Source organism: Tachyglossus aculeatus, chromosome 13, assembly GCF_015852505.1.
Source record: "Tachyglossus aculeatus isolate mTacAcu1 chromosome 13, mTacAcu1.pri, whole genome shotgun sequence".
In the NCBI taxonomy this organism is placed as follows: Eukaryota; Metazoa; Chordata; class Mammalia; order Monotremata; family Tachyglossidae; genus Tachyglossus; species Tachyglossus aculeatus.
Window position 1 is genome coordinate 3,980,280 of NC_052078.1, and position 19,958 is coordinate 4,000,237.

Genomic DNA, 19,958 nt, shown 5'->3' on the forward strand with positions numbered 1-19,958 from the left:
CTCTTTCCACTGAGCCACAGTGCTTCTCATGGGCTCTAATCCTGACTCCTCCGCTTGTCTGCTGTGTGACCGTGGGCAAGTCACTTCACTTCTCCGTGCCTCAGTTCCCTCAGCTGTAAAATGGGAATTAAGGCTATTAGCCCCATGTGGGACAGGGACTGTGTCCAGCCTGATTATCTCGCATCTGGACTGTGAGCCCGTAGTTGGGTAGGGATTGTCTCTGTTGCTGAATTGTACTTTCCAAGCGCTTAGTACAGTGCTCTGCACACAGTAAGCACTCAATAAATACGATTGAATGAATAATAATAATAATGATGGCATTTATTAAGCACTTACTATGTGCAAAGCACCGTTCTAAGCGCTGGGAGGTTACAAGGTGATCAGCTTGTCCCAAAAAGGGCTCCCAGTCTTGATGATGATGATGATGGCATTTATTAAGCGCTTACTATGTGCAAAGCACTGTTCTGAGCGCTGGGGAAGTTACAGGGTGATCAGGTTGTCCCACAGGGGCTCACAGTCTTAATCCCCATTTTACAGATGAGGTAACAGAGGCACAGAGAAGTTAAGTGACTTGCCCAAAGTCACACAGCTGACAATTGGCGGAGTTGGGATTCGAACCCATGACCTCTGACTCCAAAGCCCAGGCTCTTTCCACTGAGCCACGCTTCCCCATTTTCCAGATGAGGTCACTGAGGCCCAGAGAAGTGAAGTGGCTTGCCCAAAGTCACCCAGCTGACAAGTATGGCTTGTCAGAAGCCATACTTCTGGGTGCCAGAAGCAGTGTGGCTTACTGAATAGAGCAGGGGGCATGGGAGTCAGAAAAGACTTGGGTTCCAATCCTCGCTCTGCCACTTGTCTGCTGTGTGACCTTGGCCAAGTCATGTAACTTCTCTGTGACTCAGTTCCCTCATCACAAAATGCAAATTAAGACTGTGAGCTCTGTGGGGGACTATTTCCAGCCTGATTACCCTGTATCTATCCGGTGCTTAGCACCATGCCTGGCACATAGCAAGTGCTCAACGAGTACCATTAAAAATAAAAGGCCGGGGGGGTGATGGGGGTTATTTTGATTTGAAACACAGTTCCCTGGGTCTGTACATGATGACGTGGACCTGGGTGACTCAGACTGAATTACTGCTCTGCACTGCTCCAGATGCTCACCCACCCAGCAGAGTCGGGATTTGAACCCATGACCTCTGACTCCAAAGCCCGGGCTCTTTCTACTGAACCCCTATGCTTCTCGACTGAATGAATCTATCCCAGCGCTCAGTACAGAGCCTGGCACCTTTTAGACTGTGAGCCCACTGTTGGGAAGGGACTGTCTCTATATGTTGCCAATTTGTACTTCCCAAGCGCTTAGTACAGTGCTCTGCACATAGTAAGCGCTCAATAAATACGATTGATGAGAAATACGATTGATGATGACCTAGTAAGCACTTAATGAATACCATTAAAACAGGAAAAAAGGGGGGGGGGGGGCGGGCTTCACAAGTCCTATTAGAAAAAACAAAGTCAATAGGAGGGCCCGCACACCTGAGCGTCGGGGGCGGGCGCGGGGGCTTCTGGGAGTTGTAGTTTCCCTGGGCGCGGGCGCGGGGCCTTGTGGGAGCTGTAGTTTCCGCGGGCGGGGAGGCCCCCCCCCCCCCCGAGGGGCCCCGGGTGGGGCGTCGGGGCGGAACTACAATTCCCAGAGTGCCCCGGGCCCGGGAGGAGGGGAGGCGTTCGGGGCCGCTGAGCGCCCCCCCCAGGCTCGGCCCTGCGATGGGCCCGGCGGTGGGCCCGGACCCTCCGCCCTGAGGGAGCCCGAGCCCACCCCCTGCCCACCTGGGCCACCTGGGCCACCTGGGCCTGAGGGGGCGAGGGGGCGAGGGGGCGAGGGGGCGGCAGCCGGGGCATGGCGCGACGGGTAAGGGCCGGCAGAGACGCGCGGGCCAGCCCGAGGGAGGGAGGGAGGGCAGGAGGGAGGGAGGGCAACGGGACGGGGGGCAACGGGACCAACCTCTGGGCCAGCTGCCCACCCTGCGGGGGGAGGGGAGGAGGAGGAGGAGGGGGGGGTCTCTCTCTCTCTCTCTCTCTCTCACACACACACACACACACACACACATACATACATTCATACACACACTCCTGTGTCACTTCTGTGCTGGCCTCACCCCTTGGGGTAAGGGCCGGAGAGCAACAGGCCGGGCCTCTGGGGCAGCTGCCCACCCTGCAGGAGGAGGAGGAGGAGGGGTCTCTCTCTCACACACACACCGCACACACACACACACACACACACACACACACACACACTCCTGTGTCACTTCAGTGCTGGCTTCACCCCTTGGGGTAAGGGCCGGAGAGCAACAGGCCGGGCCTCTGGGGCAGCTGCCCACCCTGCAGGAGGAGGAGGAGGAGGAGGAGGGGTCTCTCTCTCTCTCTCTCTCTCTCTCTCTCTCTCTCTCTCTCTCTCTCTCTCACACACACACACACACACACACTCTCTCTCTCTCTCTCTCTCTCTCTCTCTCTCTCTCTCTTCCCCCCCCCCCCCCCCCCCCCGTGTCACTTCAGTGCTGGCTTCACCCCTTGGGGTAAGGGCCAGAGAGCAACAGGCCGGACCTCTGGGGCAGCTGCCCACCCTGCAGGAGGAGGAGGAGGGGTCTCACACACACACACACACACACACACACACACACACTCCTGTGTCACTTCAGTGCTGGCTTCACCTCTTGGGGTAAGGGCCGGAGAGCAACAGGCCGGGCCTCTGGGGCAGTTGCCCACCCTGCAGGAGGAGGAAGGGTCTCTCTCTCTCTCTCTCTCTCTCTCTCTCTCTCTCTCTCTCTCTCTCTCTCTCTCACACACACACACACACACACACTCTTTTTCTCTCTCTGTCTCTCTCTCTCTCTCCCGTGGCACTTCAGTGCTGGCTTCACCCCTTGGGGTAAGGGCCGGAGAGCAACAGGCCAGGCCTCTGGGGCAGCTGCCCACCCTGCAGGAGGAGGAGGGGTCTCTCTCTCACACACACACACACACACACACCACACACACACACACACACTCTTCCTCCTGTGTCACTTCAGTGCTGGCTTCACCCCTTGGGGTAAGGACCAGAGTCGGTCTGAGGAGAGGGATGGAGAGCAACAGGCCGGACTTCTGGGGCAGCTGCCCACCCTGCGGGAGGAGGAGGAGGGGTCTCTCACACACACACACACACACCGCACACACACACACACACACACACACGCACTCCTGTGTCACTTCTGTGCTGGCTTCACCCCTTGGGGTAAGGGCCGGAGAGCAACAGGCCGGACCTCTGGGGCAGCTGCCCACCCTGCAGGAGGAGGAGGAGGAGGGGTCTCTCTCTCTCTCTCTCTCTCTCTCTCTCTCTCTCTCACACACACACACACACACACACACACACACACACACACACACACTTTCTCCTGTGTCACTTCAGTGCTGGCTTCACCCCTTGGGGTAAGGACCAGAGTCGGTCTGAGGAGAGGGATGGAGAGCAACAGGCCGGACCTCTGGGGCAGCTGCCCACCCTGCAGGAAGAGGAGGGGTCTCTCTCTCTCTCTCTCTCTCTCTCTCTCTCTGTCTCCCTCCTCCCTCTCCCTCTCCCTCTCTCTCCTCTCTCTCTCTCTCTCTCTCTCTCTCTCTCTCTCTCTCTCTCACACACACACACACACACACACACTTACTTGACACTTCAGTGCTGGCTTCACCCCTTGGGGTAAGGACCAGAGCCGGTCTGAGGAGAGGGGCCGGAGAGCAACAGGCCCGACCTGTGGGTCAGTTGCCCACCCTGCAGGAGGAGGGGTCTCTCTCTCTCTCTCTCTCTCTCTCTCTCTCTCTCTCACACACACACACACACACACACACACACACACACGCGCGCACACAAACACATGTCACGTCTTTGCTGGCTGGCTTCACCCCCTGGGGTAAGGACCAGAGCCGGTCTGAGGAGAGGGGCTGGAGAGCAACAAGCCGGACCTCTGGGTCAGTTGCCCACCCTGCAGAAGGAGGAGGGGTCTCACACACACACACACACACACACTCGTCACTTCTTTGCTGGCTTCACCCCCTGGGGTAAGGACCAGAGCCGGTCTGAGGAGAGGGGCCGGTTGGGGGGGTGGGGGGCAACAGGCCCTACCTCTGGGTCAGCTGCCCACTCTGCAGGAGGAGGAAGGGTCTCTCAATCAATCAGTCGTATTTATTGAGCACTTACTGTGTGCAGAGCACTGTACTAAGCGCTTGGGAAGCACAAGTTGGCAACACATAGAGACGGTCCCTACCCAACAGTGGGCTTACAGTCTAGAAGGCTCACACACAGACACACACACACACGTCACTTCTGTACTTGCTTCACTCCTTGGGTAAGGACCAGAGCCAGTCTGAGGAGAGGGGCTGGGCGTGGGGGGGGCAACAGGCCCAACCTGTGGGACAGCTGCCCACCCTGCAGGAAGAGGAGGGGTCTCTCTCACACACACACACACACTTAGTACAGTGCTCTGCACAGAGTAAGCACTCAGTAAATACGATTGAACGAACACACACACACTTGTGTCCCCTTCTAGACTGAGAGCCCGTTGTTGGGTAGGGACCGTCTCTATATGTTGCCAACTTGGACTCCCCAAGCGCTTAGTACAGTGCTCTGCACACAGTAAGTGCTCAGTAAATACGATTGAATGAATGAATCTAGGTTCTCAATCAGCCGTATTTATTGAGCGCTTATGTTGTGTCGAGCACTGACCTAAGTGCTTGAAGGGGGACATTATAACAATTGGTAGACACATTCCCCGCCCGCAACAAGCTTACAGTCTTAGAGGGGGAGACGGGCATTAATAGAAATAAATGAATTACGGATATGGACGGAAGAGCTGTGGGTGGGGCTAATGGGTGCAAATCTAAGGGGTCAAAGAAAGGAGTGGGAGAAGAGGAAATAGGGGCTTAATTGGGGGAGGTTTCTTGGAGAAGATGGGCCTTTAGGAAGGCCCTGACGGCAGTGGCCAGTGATGATGAAATAGAGCTGGTGCCACCGGGATTGCAGTTGGCACTAGAAGCACCTCAGCCAGGGAGCGACTGGGGACTGGCAGGGGAGACCCAAAGCTGGGATCTACTGGGTTCAGTCCCCGGCACGCAGTGTGTCCTCGGGGAAGTCACTCGACCTCTCTGGGCCTCCTGTTCTGCCCTTGGAAAAGAGGGGGGACAGCAATGCTGTCCCCACTTTCCGGAGGAGGAGGGGACGGGCCGAGGCGGGACTCGGTTTGCTTGAAGAAAAAAGCCACTCGGGTGACGCATTGCTCCAGACGGCCCAGACAGCAGCCCCCTCCCCCTCCGCTTCATTCCGGCCAGGAGCGATGAAGGGTCCTCTCCAGGGCCGAGCCCCAGGGGTGGAGGGCGGGCACCCCGCCAGACGTCCAGCCCCGTCTTTTCCGCAGGTGCCCGTGACCTTCGAGGACCTGGCCGTGCGGTTCTCCGTGGACGAGTGGGCGCTGCTGGAGGAATGGCAGAGGACGTTTCACCGTGACGTCATGAGAGAGAACTTCGAGCTGCTGGTCTCCCTGGGTACGGGGCCACGGGGCCACAGGGCTGGCCTCCCTTCCCCTCCAATCTGCAGCCTTTTCGTGGGGCCCCTCGGTGCTTTAGGGAAGCTGGGAGGGGTTGGGGAATGTGTGTGGGAGTGCAGTCTCCTCCCCAAGTGACCAGGCCCCTGTGTGACCGACCTCTGCCTTGGGATAGGTCAGCCGCTCTCCCCTTCCGTGTTCCTGTCCCTGACGGAGCCGTGGGAAGCCAACCGGGGCAAAGGCTGTTTGCGTCCCGGGGTGGCGGAGCGGCTTGGTGAAGACTGCGGCGGTAAGTGCCCTCTTTTGGGGCTTCCGGGTAGAAGCCGAGGGCCCGGGGTCCCCAGAGGGGGCTGAGCTCCGTTGGGCGGGGGAGGTGAAGCCTCCCTGATCCGGCTTGGGGGTGCAAGTGGGGGAGGCCGGGTGGGCGGGGGGGTTCTTTCTGAACCCCTGCTCGCTCTGCCCCCACCCAGCCCCGGGCGAGTGGCAGGGCAGCCTGCACCTCAGTGCCCTGGTGCGGCTGGTGAAGACGATCCCGGAGTTCCTGTTTGGGGAGACCAAAGCCCCCACGGAGACGGCGGAGAGGGGACCGGCGGGCGCGGAACCTCTTGAGCTTCTCAGGCCGGGAGGGGACGGTGAGCTCTTCTCCGTGGGCCTGGGGGCTTCCCGGGTGGGGTCACATTCTCTTCCCTGCCCCTCGAACTCCCATGCCCAGCCCCGACCCCTAGTTCGAGCCCCATCCTTCCTTCCCTGCCTGGGGGTCCCGGTCACAGTGAGGGGACTCCTGGGTCAGGCTCCGCCTGGCATTCCCCTTGGCATCGCTGCCCAAACCTCCCCGGTGGAGGTGAGGGGTGTCGGGTTGGGGTTTTCCGGGAAGAGGGAAAGGTCCCTTCCCAGTATATCCTTGGGTCTGGATTCCCCAGTTGGGGGATTTGGGCGTATGTCTCCTCCCCTGCCCGCCTAACCCCAGGCCCGGTCGAGTGCCCAGAAGCGAGCAGCTGGGGTCCAGAGCTGATCCGGTCTCTCGCTCCTCTGGGACAGCAGCAGGGCCAATGGAGAGCTGCCTCCAAGAGGTGCCTGGCCACCCAGCCATCTCTGCTGGCCATTTGCCCGCTCAAGGGCACGGGGAACTGAAGAACCCAGAGCCCCAGCCCGGGAACCCACTCAGGGCCGGTGAGTAAGGGGTGGGACCTCCCAGGGGGCAGCGGGCAGGGGCAGTGGGAAAGTACGCTTGATCTGGGCAGGGAACGTTTCCGCCAACTCTGGTGCCGTCCTCTCCCAAATGCCTAATATAGTGATTTGCCCACAGTAAGCGCTCAGTAAATACCATCGATTGATTGTAAGCAGGGCTTCAGGGTAGGGTCAGGGCCCTTCAGCTCAGGGTCTCCCTCCCCCACCAACCTCTTCCTCTCCCAGGGCCGATGGGCGGCCCCTGCCCCCGGCCATCCCTCGGTGGAGGCAAGGAGGCTCCGGAATCTGCACCTGGCCAGCTCGGTACATCCGCCTGCGGTCAGTCCCCGGGCGGCATCGCTGGTGGCCGAGGGAGGCCGGATTCGGACAGTGGATCCATGGGGCCAGGTGAGACCCGAGGTGCTCAACTCGGAGCAGGTGGGGTGGGGTAGGGCCGGGGGCTGGTGGCTTTCCCGGGTGCAGGTGGTTCCCCCTTCCCGGCCGCATGGTTCTGACTGGGTCGGCCTCTGCGGGACAGAGGTCTCTCCCGGGAGCAGCCCCCTCGAAGGCCTCCTCAACTGCCTGAAGGAAATCCTGGTGCACAGACCCCAGCCCTCCCCGCCGGCCGCCCACCGGATCTCTCCCCACGGCGCCCTGGGGGCCAGGGAGCCACCTAGGCTTGACAGAAGGGGAGGGGTGCCATCTTGGGAAGGTGAGTACTGGTCTGAGCGACTGTTGGGAAGATGGAGGGAAGGTCAGTGAGGGGTTCCCCCCCACCCCTCGCCCCAAGTTTCCTCCTTGCTCCCAGCAGCCCCGGGCCCAGCACTGGGGTTAGGTCTGAGCCCGTGTCCCGTGTCCCCACAGTGAAAGCCGGAGGTAGTCCCCCTGCCCGGACCTCCCCTCTCCAGGACCTGCTCAACCACCTGCGGGACATTCCCGAAACCAGGCCCCGCAGCCCCTCGCCAGCCCCCGCCCCCTCGTCTGCCGGCCCCCAGGCAACCAGCGGACCGTCGAGGAGAGCGGAGCCCGGACCCTGGAACTGGGCCTTTCGGGGTGAGTGCCCCCCCGCCCCCCCCGGGGGGCCGATCCTCGGGTTGGGGAAAGAGGGGGTGGCACCCATCCTCTCTGACCTCCTGACCCCTCCCCCACGGTACCCTGGATCGCTGCCACTTCCCCCATCACGACCCCCACCCCCACCCCCACGCCGCTGTCCCCCTGCAGTGAAGACGGAGGTGGTAGCGGAAGATGCCCGGGTCCCCGGCCCACAGAGCCATGTACCCGACAGGCCCGTCCCTGCGGCCCGCCCCCCAGGCCCCAGCTCCGCCAGCAGCCCGCGTTACTCCGGGGACCATCGAGGACCTGAGATGCTGTGCTGGGCCCCGACTGCCCCGGGTGAGGCTTTGCGGGGGGGGCCCCTGGGTCTCCTGGCCGAGTGGGGAGGCCAGAACCTCGGGACGGATTCTCTTCCTTCACCCCTTTACCCCTCAGGGCCTCGGCGCCCGCCTGTCTGCATTGCCCTGGATTTCTGCACCCTATCTCCATGCTCTGCCCCTTTCCGGCCTCCCATCTTCCGTTGGGCCCTGGTCACCTTCAGCCCCCTCTGCCCCAGGCTCTAAAATACATCAAGCTACATGCCCCTGGCCACATCCTTGTTCCCCCAGCTCAGAGCAGAGCTCTCCATCTTTCCTCCCCAGAAAGCCTCTCCGAGAGCCCTGGAATTTGAGGGCTGGCCGGGTCCCACCGAAGTCAATGAGTCTATCCCCGTGCCTCGAAACTTTATTTCAGCTTTCACCCATTGGCATTCTATCCCTAGAGAAGGCCAGAGAGAGAACCTTTCCCACCACAGGGCTGATGGGATTGGAAAGTTCTTCCTTTTATCTAACCTAAAACCCTCCTGCTACAGTTTGGGGCCAGTGTGAGGTCTCTTCCCACCCCCCACCCCCTCAGCCTTTTCTTCTCTGGGAGACCCAAGCCCAGCTCCCCTGCCCTCTCCTTCCCACGTTCAGCGGCCTTGTGGTATAGTTCCCACGAGCGCTCCCCAAGGGGCAGGCGGGTGGTAAGCGGGATGGGCCCCGTGCCAGGGTGGGTGCCCAGTGCAAGGCGTGGTGTCCGGTTCCAGTTGGCAGTGCCCACGGCTCACCCCTGGAGGCCCTGGAAGCCTGTCTGAAGGAGATCCCCGGGAGCAGGACCCAGCCCGCTCAAGCCCCAACCGGCCCCTGGAGGCTGAGCCACGGAGAGCTGGAAGCCCAGCGATGGAAAGGGGAAGGTGAGGCCGGGGGGTGGGAGAGGGGAGACCTGGATGCCACCCACCTCCCCACCACTTGTCTTTATCGCCAGAGAGGCGGGCAGAGGGAAGCTGTCTCCCCCACTGCTCTCTGCCTGGCTGGCAGGCAGTCTTCCCCCAGGGATGGGGAAACGGCGAGACAGCCCTCCCACAGGTCCTGCGCAAAGAACCTGGGGGTGGTCCAGGACCCCAGCCCCGCAGCTCCTTTTAAGCTCGTTGTGAGCGGTGAATGTATCTGTTGATTGTTCTGGTGTACTGTTCCAAGCGCTTAGTGCAGCGCTCTGCACACAGTAAGCACTCAATAAGTACGATTGACTGACCGACTCCCTTGAGGGGTTAACAGTCCAGATGTCCAGAGATACCTGGAAGCGGAGGAACACGGTCCGTCCCAGAGCCAACCCATCCCCAGCCCCTCGGGCCCTTCAGGCTGATGGGACGACTGCGGACCCCCGAAGCTCAGCCTTCCAAGCCTTGGGACGCCCCACCCCCTCTCCGAGACCAGGGGTCGGGTCACCCCCGTGCCCTGCCCTTGCTCCACAGCAGTTGTTTCCCCACAGAGGTGCCCTCGGGACTGGGCTTCAGGCAGGGGTTGAGGGGCTGGGGGAAGGAGCTCACCGCCTGCCGCTGGACCCACCCCAGCACACCCACCAGCGTGTCCTCTACCAGCAGCACCGACGGAGACCTGGATATCAGGGGGCCCGAGGGGAAGTGGGGCAGAGGTGAGCCAAGGCGGGCGGCACGGAGGTGGCGGCCGGGAGGGGACTCCAAATCCACGAAGATAGGCCACTTCTGTCAGCCCCTTGCAGGGGGATCCTGACCGGAGAGGTCATCCCATCCCTTCCTTGGCCTCCGTCCCTGATCCCAGTACTTCCACGGAGGGCCATTTCCACAGCCCCGTCCGCTCTCCTTCCATCAGGAAGTTCCCCCTTATTCCCCGGGTGCAGAGATTTCATGAGCATCCACGCTAGTTTGGTTCCTGGCCTGGTGCCTGGGAAGGAGTAAGCGGGCAGGGCTGTGCCCTGGCCAGGAGATTCGGCGACCCCTCCCCACCTCCTTGCCAGCATAATGGCCCCCGGCGGCCGGGGGCACCCCCAAGTTAGGCTCTGGACTCAGCGGCCCCCGCGGGTCGTGTCCGGTTGACAGAGATGGCGGCGGCGTTGACCGTGGCAGCGGAGACGGAGAGTTCCCCTCTCCGAGGCCTGGAGAATTGCCTCAGGGAGATCTCTGTGCGCAGACCCCCCAACGGCCAACCCCCTTGGGCCCTGCCGGGGGACGGGGCACATCGAAGAGGGGAGCCCGGGCGCTGGAGGCCGCCGGACAGGGGAGGTAAATCATTCCTGCTCCCCTCTACAAGGCGGGGTCCCTGGCTAAGTGGTCCCCGTAGGGCTGGGGCTGACTCAGTTTATCTTGTCCCAGCAGGGCTGAGGAGCGAGGCCCCCGACCCCCACCGCCCAAGCCGGGGAAGCAAGGAAGCAGCTGGCAGGGCCGCCAGGCTCCCTGGCACCTCCACTCACCCCTGGAGAGGGGCTGGGGACTTGTGGCTGGCTGAGGGGGCACTATGGAGAGGACCCTGGGAAGGGGAGTTCAAAGGTGAGAGGGATCTTGAGCTCTTTGTGGCGAGGAAGCCTTTCACCATAGGCCTCTCGGGGATTCGCCTGAGGAGGTGGGGGGCATCAGGGGAGTTGGTGGGCACTGGGGCGGGGGCACTGTTCGACCCTGCCCCTGATGCAGCCCTTTCTCTGCCCACTGGGCAGGAGGAGGAAATTCAGAGGGTGGTGGGCGTTGGGATGGACTTGGGAGGATGGGGCAGATCCATTCGTCGGTATTTATCGAGCCGGCGGGGCGCCAAGTACTATGCCAGCTTTCAGGGAGCGTTCGGTTGGAGGAGAAGTGCGGTTCCTGCCCTTGGAGAGTTTACAGTCTTTAGCCCCAAGGGTCCGGGACTGCCCCAAACCTGGTTCGGGAGCCGCCTTTGGCAGAAAGCGAGGGTCATTGGTGGGCTTTTTTTTTTTTTTCACTCCGCTTGACGGGGGCGGGGGCGTCTGGAGGGTGTCCAGCCAAAAACGGGGCCCAGTAGGGGCTGTGACTGGTGACAGGCAACCCACTCCGGCGGGGCTGAGGGGAAGTTCCTCCGTTCGGTTTCAGCAGGGACCGTGGCTGGACCCTCTCCGCTCCGGGGCCTGGAGAACTGCCTGCGGGGGATCTCGGCCATGAGGCCCCCTCACTTCACCTCTGCGGCCGGCCCCGGCCCCAGCCCCAGCCCCAGCCTCAGCGCCAGCAGCAGCAGCGGCGGCTCCGACGGAGAGGACCGGAGACCGGAGCCCGCAGCGAGGCTGGCACCGCCCCACAGTAAGCCCCCGGGGGCGGCGGAGGCGGGCACGGGCCGAGCGGGCTTCTGCCTTTAAGGGCTGGAGTCGGCGGGGGGGGAAACGTCCTGGGGATTCACCCGGCGCTTAGAAGAAGCATGGCCTAGTGGATAGAGCATGGTCCTGGGAGTCAGAAGGACCTGGGTTCTTGCCTGCTGGGTGACCGTGGGCAAGTCACTTCACTTCTCTGGGCCTCAGTTCCCTCATCTGGAAAACAGGGATTAAGACTGGGAGCCCCATGTGGGACAGAGACTGTGTCCAACCAGATTAGCTTGTGTCTATCCCGCCATTTAGAATAGTGCTTGACACACAGTAAGCACTTAAATGCCAGTATTATTATTAGGGATTATGGACACCCTTTCTCCCACCCCCTACCCCCTGAGCAGCGTGGCTCAGTGGAAAGAGCCCGGGCTTTGGAGTTAGAGGTCATGGGTTTGAATCCCGGCTCCGCCACATGTCTGCTGTGTGACCTTGGGCAAGTCACTTAACTTCTCTGAGCCTCAGGTACCTCATCTGTAAAATGGGGGTGATGACTGTGAAACCCACGTGGGACAACCTGATCACCTTGTATCCCCCCCAGCGCTTAGAACAGTGCTTTGCACATAGTAAGCGCTTAAATGCCATTATTATTATTATTATTATTATTATTATTATTATTTCCCTGAGACTCCTTCTTCAGTCTGGGATTGGGGGTCTCTGCCTTGCGGTAGACAAGGAGACCAGGGGGCTGGAGAGAGGCAGGGAGAGCCATGAGAGCTGGTGAGTCATCATGGCAATCTGAGGTCAGTGGCCGAACCCCTGCCCCACAGAAGCAGCATGGCCTAGTGGATAGAGTGTGGCCCTGAGTTCTAATCCTGACTCCTCCCCCTTGTCTGCTGTGTGACCTTGGGCAAGTCACTTCACACTGCTTCTTCGTTGTGCTCCTTGCCTCACTCCCATACCCCCCCCCCCCCCTTAGTCTCCCTGGGGTCAAGCGGGCCTCCTAACCTGGTGTCTGTTTGTGCCAACAGAAGGCTCCCCGCTGTCCAGTCCAGAGCGTGGCCGGCAGGACCCCCCCCGCCCCGTGGCCCCATCCCCCTGGCATCTTCCACAGCGTCGGCAGCTCGGGCAGGGATGTGGGCTCCAAGAAGCCGAAGATGGAGGCCCAGGGAACCCTTGTCGCAGGTGAGCTGGGTGGGCGCTGAGGTGCCCTTCTCGGTAGAGGGGAGCGAGACCTGGACTTAGGAGGAGGAAGGGCAGGGCAAGCAGTGCCCGATTCTCCGCCCCAGAGAGCTACTTTGCGGGATTTGGGCCGGGAAAGGCAGGAGCCCAGCAGCCTAGGAGTGGACAGGGAAGGGAGTCAGCGGTCCCTGCTGGCTTCCTCTCCTCCCTCCTCCCTGCACAACCACTGCTGCCTCGAGCTGCCCTGAGCTGGTATGTGTCTCTTGCAGCTGTGAAGATTGAGGAGGGCACAGGGGACAGCCCCCGGAGTAACCCTCCTCCGCAGGAGAAGGAAGCATCCACAGAGAGGCCCTGCCCATGTGACACTCCCAGCAGCCCCGGAGGAGGTGAGATGGGCATGGCCCTGGCGGGCTTTCCAGGGTCGGGGCCATGGGATGAGAAGGGGCAGAGCTGGGCTTTAGGGGTTCCCTGGGGCAGGGCCAGGCCATGGAGGTTGGCGGTGGGGGAAGCCTACCTGGGTTGCTGGGGCTTGTGCCAGCCTGAGGTGGGGGGGGACCCCCTCCTTGGGCTTGGGGCCGAGGCTGGCATCCCAGGATGCCCTATACTGAGAAGGGAGGGGGGAGCAGGGGATGGGGCAGTTAGGGAAGGCATGGTGGGAGAGTATTTGGCGAAGGAGGGGAAATCCTGAGGGGAATTGGGGCCAGTGGGGGGGGTGGGGAGGGGCCAGACAGAGTTTGTCTGGCTCTGAGGCTGGCGGGGGCAGAAGGAGGGCCTCTGTGCAGCCCAGCCACTCTCCCTGGGCCTGGGCCTCCCATGCTCTCCGTTCTCCCCGTGCAGGGGCATCGACAGAATCCTGTACCTCCCTCGGGCCGATGGACCCCGGGCCCGGGCCCGGCACCCCCTCCCCTGGTGGAGCCAAAGGAGTCGGGGGCTCCGAGGCCCTGGAGGCCGGGATCTTGAAACCAAGCGAAACAAGTAAGTCACCTCCCCCGGGTCCAGGCCTTTTTTGGGGAGGAGTGGTAGTAATGGTGGTAGTGCTAGTAGTGCAGTTTGGCCTCGTAGAAAGAACCCGGGCACGGAAGTCAGAGGACCTGGGTTCTAATCCTGACTCTGCCACTTCCCTGCCGTGTGACCTCGGATAAGTCACTTCACTTTCCCTGGGCCTCAGTTTCCTCTGCGGGAAAATGGGAATTCAGTACCTGTTCTCCCTCCTAGGTAGACTGTAGGCCTAAGCGCTTAGTACAGTGCTCTGCACACAGTCAGTGCTCAGTAAATTCTATTGAATTGAGTGAGTGGAGACTGTGTCTGGCCTGATTATCCTGTAGACTCATTCGATCGTATTTATTGAGCACTTACTATGTGCAGAGCATTTGGGGGAGTACAGCATAACAATAAACAGACACATTCCCTGCCCGCAACAAGCTCACAGTCTTGAAGGGTATTCCAGTGGCCGGTACAGTGCTTGGCACATAGTAAGTGCTTAACAAATATCACTATTATTATTTTTTTATGGTATTTAAGCACTTACTAGGTGTCAAACACTGCTATAAGCATTGAGATAGGTACAAAGTAATTAGGTCGGACATAGTCCCTGTCACATCTGGAGCTCATAATTATTATTAGGCCCAGACACACACACACACACACACACACACACACACACACACACACACACACACACTCTCTCTCTCTCTCTCTCTCTCTCTCTCTCTCTCTCTCTCTCTCTCTCGCTCTCGCTCTCTTTCTCACTCCCCCCCAGCACCCACGTGCCCCCTCTCCCCCCTCCCTCCCTCTCCTCTGGCACCCAGAGACCTTCTCATTCTTACTCAGAGGCCCTGACCCCCAGAAATGTGGTTAAGATGCACCCATGCACACGGAACTGGAGAACTCCCATCACTGTTGAAAGGGTAATTATTATTATCATGGTATTTGTTAAGCGCTTACTATGTACCAAGTACTGTTCTAAGCTCTAATCCCCTCTAGACTGTAAGCTCACTGTGGACAGGGAATGTCTGTTTATTGTTGTATCGAACTCTCCCAAGCGCTTAGTACAGTGCTCTGCACACAGTAAGCACTCAATAAATACAATTGAATGAATGAATAGGTGAAGACGGGACTGGCCCCATACGTGGTGTTGTTGAGGATTCTGGGAGCTGACCGGTGGATGTTTCTTCCCAAACAGAAGCCCTGGGGACAAGTTCCCCACCCTCTGGCCCGGGTGGCTGCTTGAGGGACTCACCCAGCGGGGGCCCGGCCCCCACCAGCACCCTGGTCTCCCCCAGCACCCTGACTGTAACCAGCAAGTCTCCCGTTTGCACCCCCGAGGGCATGGCACGGGGAGGCCTGGAACCCGACGGGTCAGCTCAGCTGGGTGAGTGTACGGGGATTGGGGTTGGAAGAGGTAGAGTGGGGTCGGAGGGAAAGACCTGGAGCCCCAAGGGTCTGGGGTCTTCCTCATCTGGTCTTCAGGGTGGAGTGTGGGGGTGGAGGGTGGCACTCGGGCATTTGTTTGATATCAGAGGAAGGCACGGCCTCTCCCGGCCCAGAAGAACTGCCAACCGTGAAGCCACAGAACAGCCCCGGCGGCTCCTCCGGAACCCCGGACATTTCCGCCTCACCAAGACCCGGTCAGGGGACCAAGCGATCGTACAGTCAGGGTGGGTGCCTCTCCCCTCTTCCCTTCCTTCCTTTCCCTCGCTCTTCTCCGCACCCATTTCCCTGCCCACGGTCGCGTGCCCCACCCCGGCCCGGCAGCTGGGCCCCTGGCAGGAAGTTCTTCTTGCAGTTTCTGCTGGCCAGCTCTGGCTGGTGTGGACCGTGGTCCCTGAGGAGCCCGGTGGCCAGCTAGGGCACCATCAGGTGTCTGCCATGTCGGGCACGGGGCTGCCCAGCCCACCGGGAACCTTGGGATGGGTCCGCTGTGGCCTCTTGGGGCTCTGATGGCAATATCGCTTCTGTCACCAGCTGAGATGGGCATTGGGCCCCTATGCAGCAGGACCCCTTGCAGCGGGTCCCCATCAAGTGAACCACCATGCCACAAGCCTCCACGCAGCGCCGGCCCCAGCTGGACCCCCCCGGCTGAGACCCCCGGCCAGACGGCGCACCCCTCCAGCCCCCAGCCGCGGCCCCCCTGCCCCTGCGGAGAGGCCCTGCGCGAGGACCTCCGCGGCCTTGGGGCCACGCTGTCGCAGCAGCTGGGCCAGATCGCCGCCGCACTGGCCGGCCTCTCGCGCGACTTCGCCGCCGTGAGGAGCCACGTGGACCGACTGGAGCGCGGCCCCCGGCGGCGGCGGCGGCCCCCGACCCTCTCCTGGAGCCGCCGCTGGGGCAAAGGTACTCTCCGCCGACGGCCCCGCCGCCCTGGGCCCAAGGGCCCGCCCCTTGGGGAGCAGCCCAAGAGGGCCGAGGAGGGCAGCGGTGTTGGCCGCCCACAGGGACCGCTGCCCGGTCCACCCCCTGCGGCGCCCAACGAGGCGTCCAGCCCCGTTCTCCCGGCTCCGGCTCCCTCGTCTTCGGGCTGCTACCCCCCGCTGAACGGACGCCTTCCCTGTGGGCGGCCTGAGGGCTGCCTGGGCCCCCTGCCCACTCCAGCCCCGGCATCCCCGTCCCCCCGGACTGCCCTCCCACCTCAGCCAGGAGGAGGGGCGGAGCCCCCGCCCGGTGCGGCCGTGCCTCTGGTTGTCCCCGGTGAGCAGAGAGATGCTGGGAGCCCGGCCCTGGCGGCTGGGGGGGGCCCCGCAGGGGCCGGACTGGGCCTGTGGCGACGGACATCCTGTCTGGGGAGCGGCCTGGGTGGACAGAGGGGAGCCCGTGGGCTGAATTCGCGGGAGACTTGGGCTTCCTGAGGTTCCTCCCGCCCTCCCTCCCCGGCCTTCCACTCTGTCAGGGTCATTCTGGGGATCAGCCCCCTCCCTGCCCTTCCCGCCCGCTCAGTTCTGCCCTCGTGCTGCCCTGGCTGCCGTTAACCCCTTCCGCCTCTCCTCTGAGCCGCGGGGGCAGGGATTAGGGATGGGGGGGGGGGGGCAGCAAAACTCCCCCCTTACTGCGCCTCACTGCTGAGTCCAGGAACAGCCAAAGTGTGTGTGAGAGAGAGTGTATGTGTGTGTCTGTGTGTTTGGTTGTGGGGGGGCAGTGTCAGTGAGGCTGCAGGGTCTTTGCACAAATCATTGCCCACCTGCTCGCCGCCCCCCTCCCGGCAATTCCCATCACTCCCTCCCCAGGCAGCAACAATTCCACAGGAGGGAACAGGGCCCAGCTCTTGCCCTCTTCCCCCCCCAACCCTCTAACACATACACCCAGCGTGGTGTGTCTCCCCACTCCCCGACTCTGGCTGGCTATCTTGCACTGTTTGTGAGGCACCGTGTCCTCTGTGCTATACCCCTGGGCACAGAGGGCAGAGAAAAATATTAAACCCTTCGGTTGCTAAGGAGTGTGTAGGACTGCAGTAGACGGGGCGACAACAAGGAGGTAAGGGGAGGGGGACCGCGATCCTGGGCGATTCCCACCATAGGGGGTGGCATATGGGGTTGGTGCCAGGCTGTGCCTGCTGTGAGCTCTGCCCGCTGTGGGCTGGGGCTGAGTTGTGCCTTCTGGAGGCTACGTCTACTATAGGCTGGTAGTGGTGTTGACTTGTTGAAGGTCTGGTACTCCTCAGAGGTGGGTATCCATTCCGGGGGCATCTGTGGGGCTATAAGTTTCCATCTGGCCAACAGCCCCATCCTGTGCCCATCCTATGCCCTGGATGGGCTGTGCTCCCCAAGCGCTTAGTACAGTGCTCTGCACACAGAAAGCACTCAATATATATGATTCATTGATTGGATGTCCATGTGGGGGGTCAGAAGGGCCATCTTGGAGGGCAGAGACCCCCACCCAGGACATGATGGAACCTGTTGGGATTAACTGGGTCTGATACGATGACGATATCTAACCCAGGGCTTGGTATTGTGTTTGGCAGCAAGTGTTTAATACATACCACTATTATTATGGGAGGAGTCCAGTTATTAATAATAATAATAATGGCATTTGTTCATTCATTCATTCAATCGTGTTTACTGAGCGCTTACTGTGTGCAGAGCACTGTACTAAGCACTTGGGAAGTACAAGTTGGCAACATATAGAGACGGTCCCTACCCAACAGTGGGCTCACAGTCTAGAAGGGGGAGACGGAGAACAAAACATATTAAAATAAAATAAATAGAATAAATATGTACAAGTAAAATAAATTTAAAAAAAAATTTAAGCACTATGTGCAGAGCACTGTTCTAAGCGCTGGGGGGGGGGGGGGGAATACAAGGTGAACATGTCCCACATGGGGCTCACAGTCCTAATCCATTTTCCAGATGAGGTAACTGAGGCTCAGAGAAGTGAAGTGACTTGCCCAAGGTCACACAGCAGACAGGTGGCGGAGCCGGGATTCGAACCCATGACCTCTGACTCCAAAGCCCGTGCTCTTTCCACTGAGCCACACTGCTTTTCTATTGGGTTACTAGGGAAGCAGTGCGACCTAATGGTTAAAGCACAGGCCTGGGAGCCAGGGGACCTGGGTTCTCATGCCAGCGCTACCACTAGTCTGCTGTGTGACCTTGGGCAAGTCACTTCACTTCTCTGTGCCACAGTTTCCTCAACTGTAAAATGGGAATTCAATACCCGTTCTCCCCTCTACTCGACCGTGAGCCCCGTGTGGGACAGGGACTATATCCCACCTGATTATCTTGTGTCTACTCTAGCCCTCTCCAGAGAGGAGTCCATAGGTAGGGGAGGGGGAAACTCTATTCCCAGAGATGGGGCTGAGGTGTGGAGGGCAGCCGGGGCCTCATTATCCACAGTTGCTGCACTTTTCAGCACCAAACGCAAGGGCTGCCCATCCCCATGGCACTTAGCCATTCTTAAAATGGTGTTTGTGAAGCCTGGCACAACGTACTAAGCGCTTGAGTCGGTCCAAGCCAGTCAGGTTGGACACAGTCCCTGCCCCCATGGACCTCACATTCTTAATCTCCATTTTACGGTAAAGGAACTGAGGCACAGAGGAAGCGAAGTGACTTGCCCAAGGTCGCACAGCCAGATTGGTGATTAGAACCCAGATCCTTCTGACTCTCAGGCCTGGGCTGTCTTCCCTAGGCCACACTGCTTCTCATTTCAGTTCACTCACCAGCTGGTTTGGGTTTTTTTTTTTGTTTGGGCATTTTTTTTTAATTCTTAAAAATAATTCTTGGAGAAGCAGTGTGGCTCAGTGGAAAGAGCATGGGCTTTGGAGTCAGAGGTCATGGGTTCAAACCCGGGCTCCGCCAATTGTCAGCTGTGTGACTTTGGGCAAGTCAAACAGTGCTTTGCACATAGTAAGTGCTTAATAAATGCCATTATTATTATTATTATTATTATTTAGAACAGTGCTTTGCACATAGTAAGCGCTTAATAAATGCCATTATTATTATTATTATTATTTAGAACAGTGCTTTGCACATAGGAAGCGCTTAACAAATGCCATTATTATTATTATTTAACTTCTCTGGGCCTCAGTGACCTCATCTGTAAAATGGGGATGAAGACTGTGAGCCCCCCGAGGGACAACCTGATCGCTTTGTAACCTCCCCAGCGCTTTGAACAGTGCTTTGCACATAGTAAGCGCTAATAAATGCCATCACTCTTATTATTATAGTGAGCGTTCAATAAATACGATTGAATGAATGAATGATTCCCATCGCTCCTCCCATTCCTCCCCCCGGCTGGAGCGAAGACCCGGAGCCACGGATCACTTCGGATCGTCAGCCTAGGCGGAGCGGCGGGTCATCTGAGCATGCGCAGTGGTCTGAGCATGCGCAGTGGTCCCACCATGCCCGTATATCCGGCTCCAGTCATTCCTTCTCCCCGGTGGGTGGGGGGAGGGCTGGTCTGGCTAAACCAATCAGGAGCGAGCTGGGGCTAGCTCCGCCCCCTGCCTTTCCTAAAACAGGCCGGGAGAGGGCGCTCCAGGGAGTCCAGCCAGGCACGCACCCAAAACGGGGAATCAATTAATCAATCAATCGTATGTATTGAGCGCTTACTGTGTGCAGAGCACTGTACTAAGCGCTTGGGAAGTACAAGTTGGCAACATATAAAGACAGTCCCTACCCAACAGTGGGCTCAGAGTTGGTAGGGAAGCCACCAACTAATAATAATGACGGCATTTATTAAGCTCTTACTACGTGCAAAGCACTGTTCTAAGTGCTGGGGAGGTTACAAGGCGATCAGGTTGCCCCCAAGGGGGCTCACAGCCTTCATCCCCATTTTACAGATGAGGTAACTGAGGCACAGAGAAGGTAAGTGACTTGCCCAAAGTCACCCAGCTGACAATTCGCGAAGTCGGGATTTGAACCCATGACCTCTGACTCCAAAACCCGGGCTCTTTCCACTGAGCCACGCTGCTTCTCTGGGACTGTGGTGGTA

The 19,958-nt window shown here is 59.8% G+C and overlaps 1 protein-coding gene across 1 annotated transcript; it reads left to right on the forward strand.

The window, feature by feature from the left end:
- Positions 1-1,894: 1,894 nt before the first annotated feature.
- On the forward strand, positions 1,895-17,522 carry KRBA1 (KRAB-A domain containing 1). The gene is given in 22 exon segments (XM_038755465.1): positions 1,895-1,906; positions 5,433-5,559; positions 5,734-5,847; positions 6,029-6,190; positions 6,600-6,728; positions 6,972-7,133; positions 7,264-7,437; positions 7,590-7,778; positions 7,947-8,117; positions 8,845-8,991; positions 9,567-9,728; positions 10,153-10,335; positions 10,429-10,599; positions 11,158-11,358; positions 12,386-12,426; positions 12,428-12,539; positions 12,806-12,922; positions 13,374-13,511; positions 14,719-14,907; positions 15,056-15,193; positions 15,501-16,261; positions 16,263-17,522. Coding segments are annotated over 22 exon segments (3,693 nt in total). The 3' UTR covers positions 16,356-17,522.
- Positions 17,523-19,958: the final 2,436 nt, after the last annotated feature.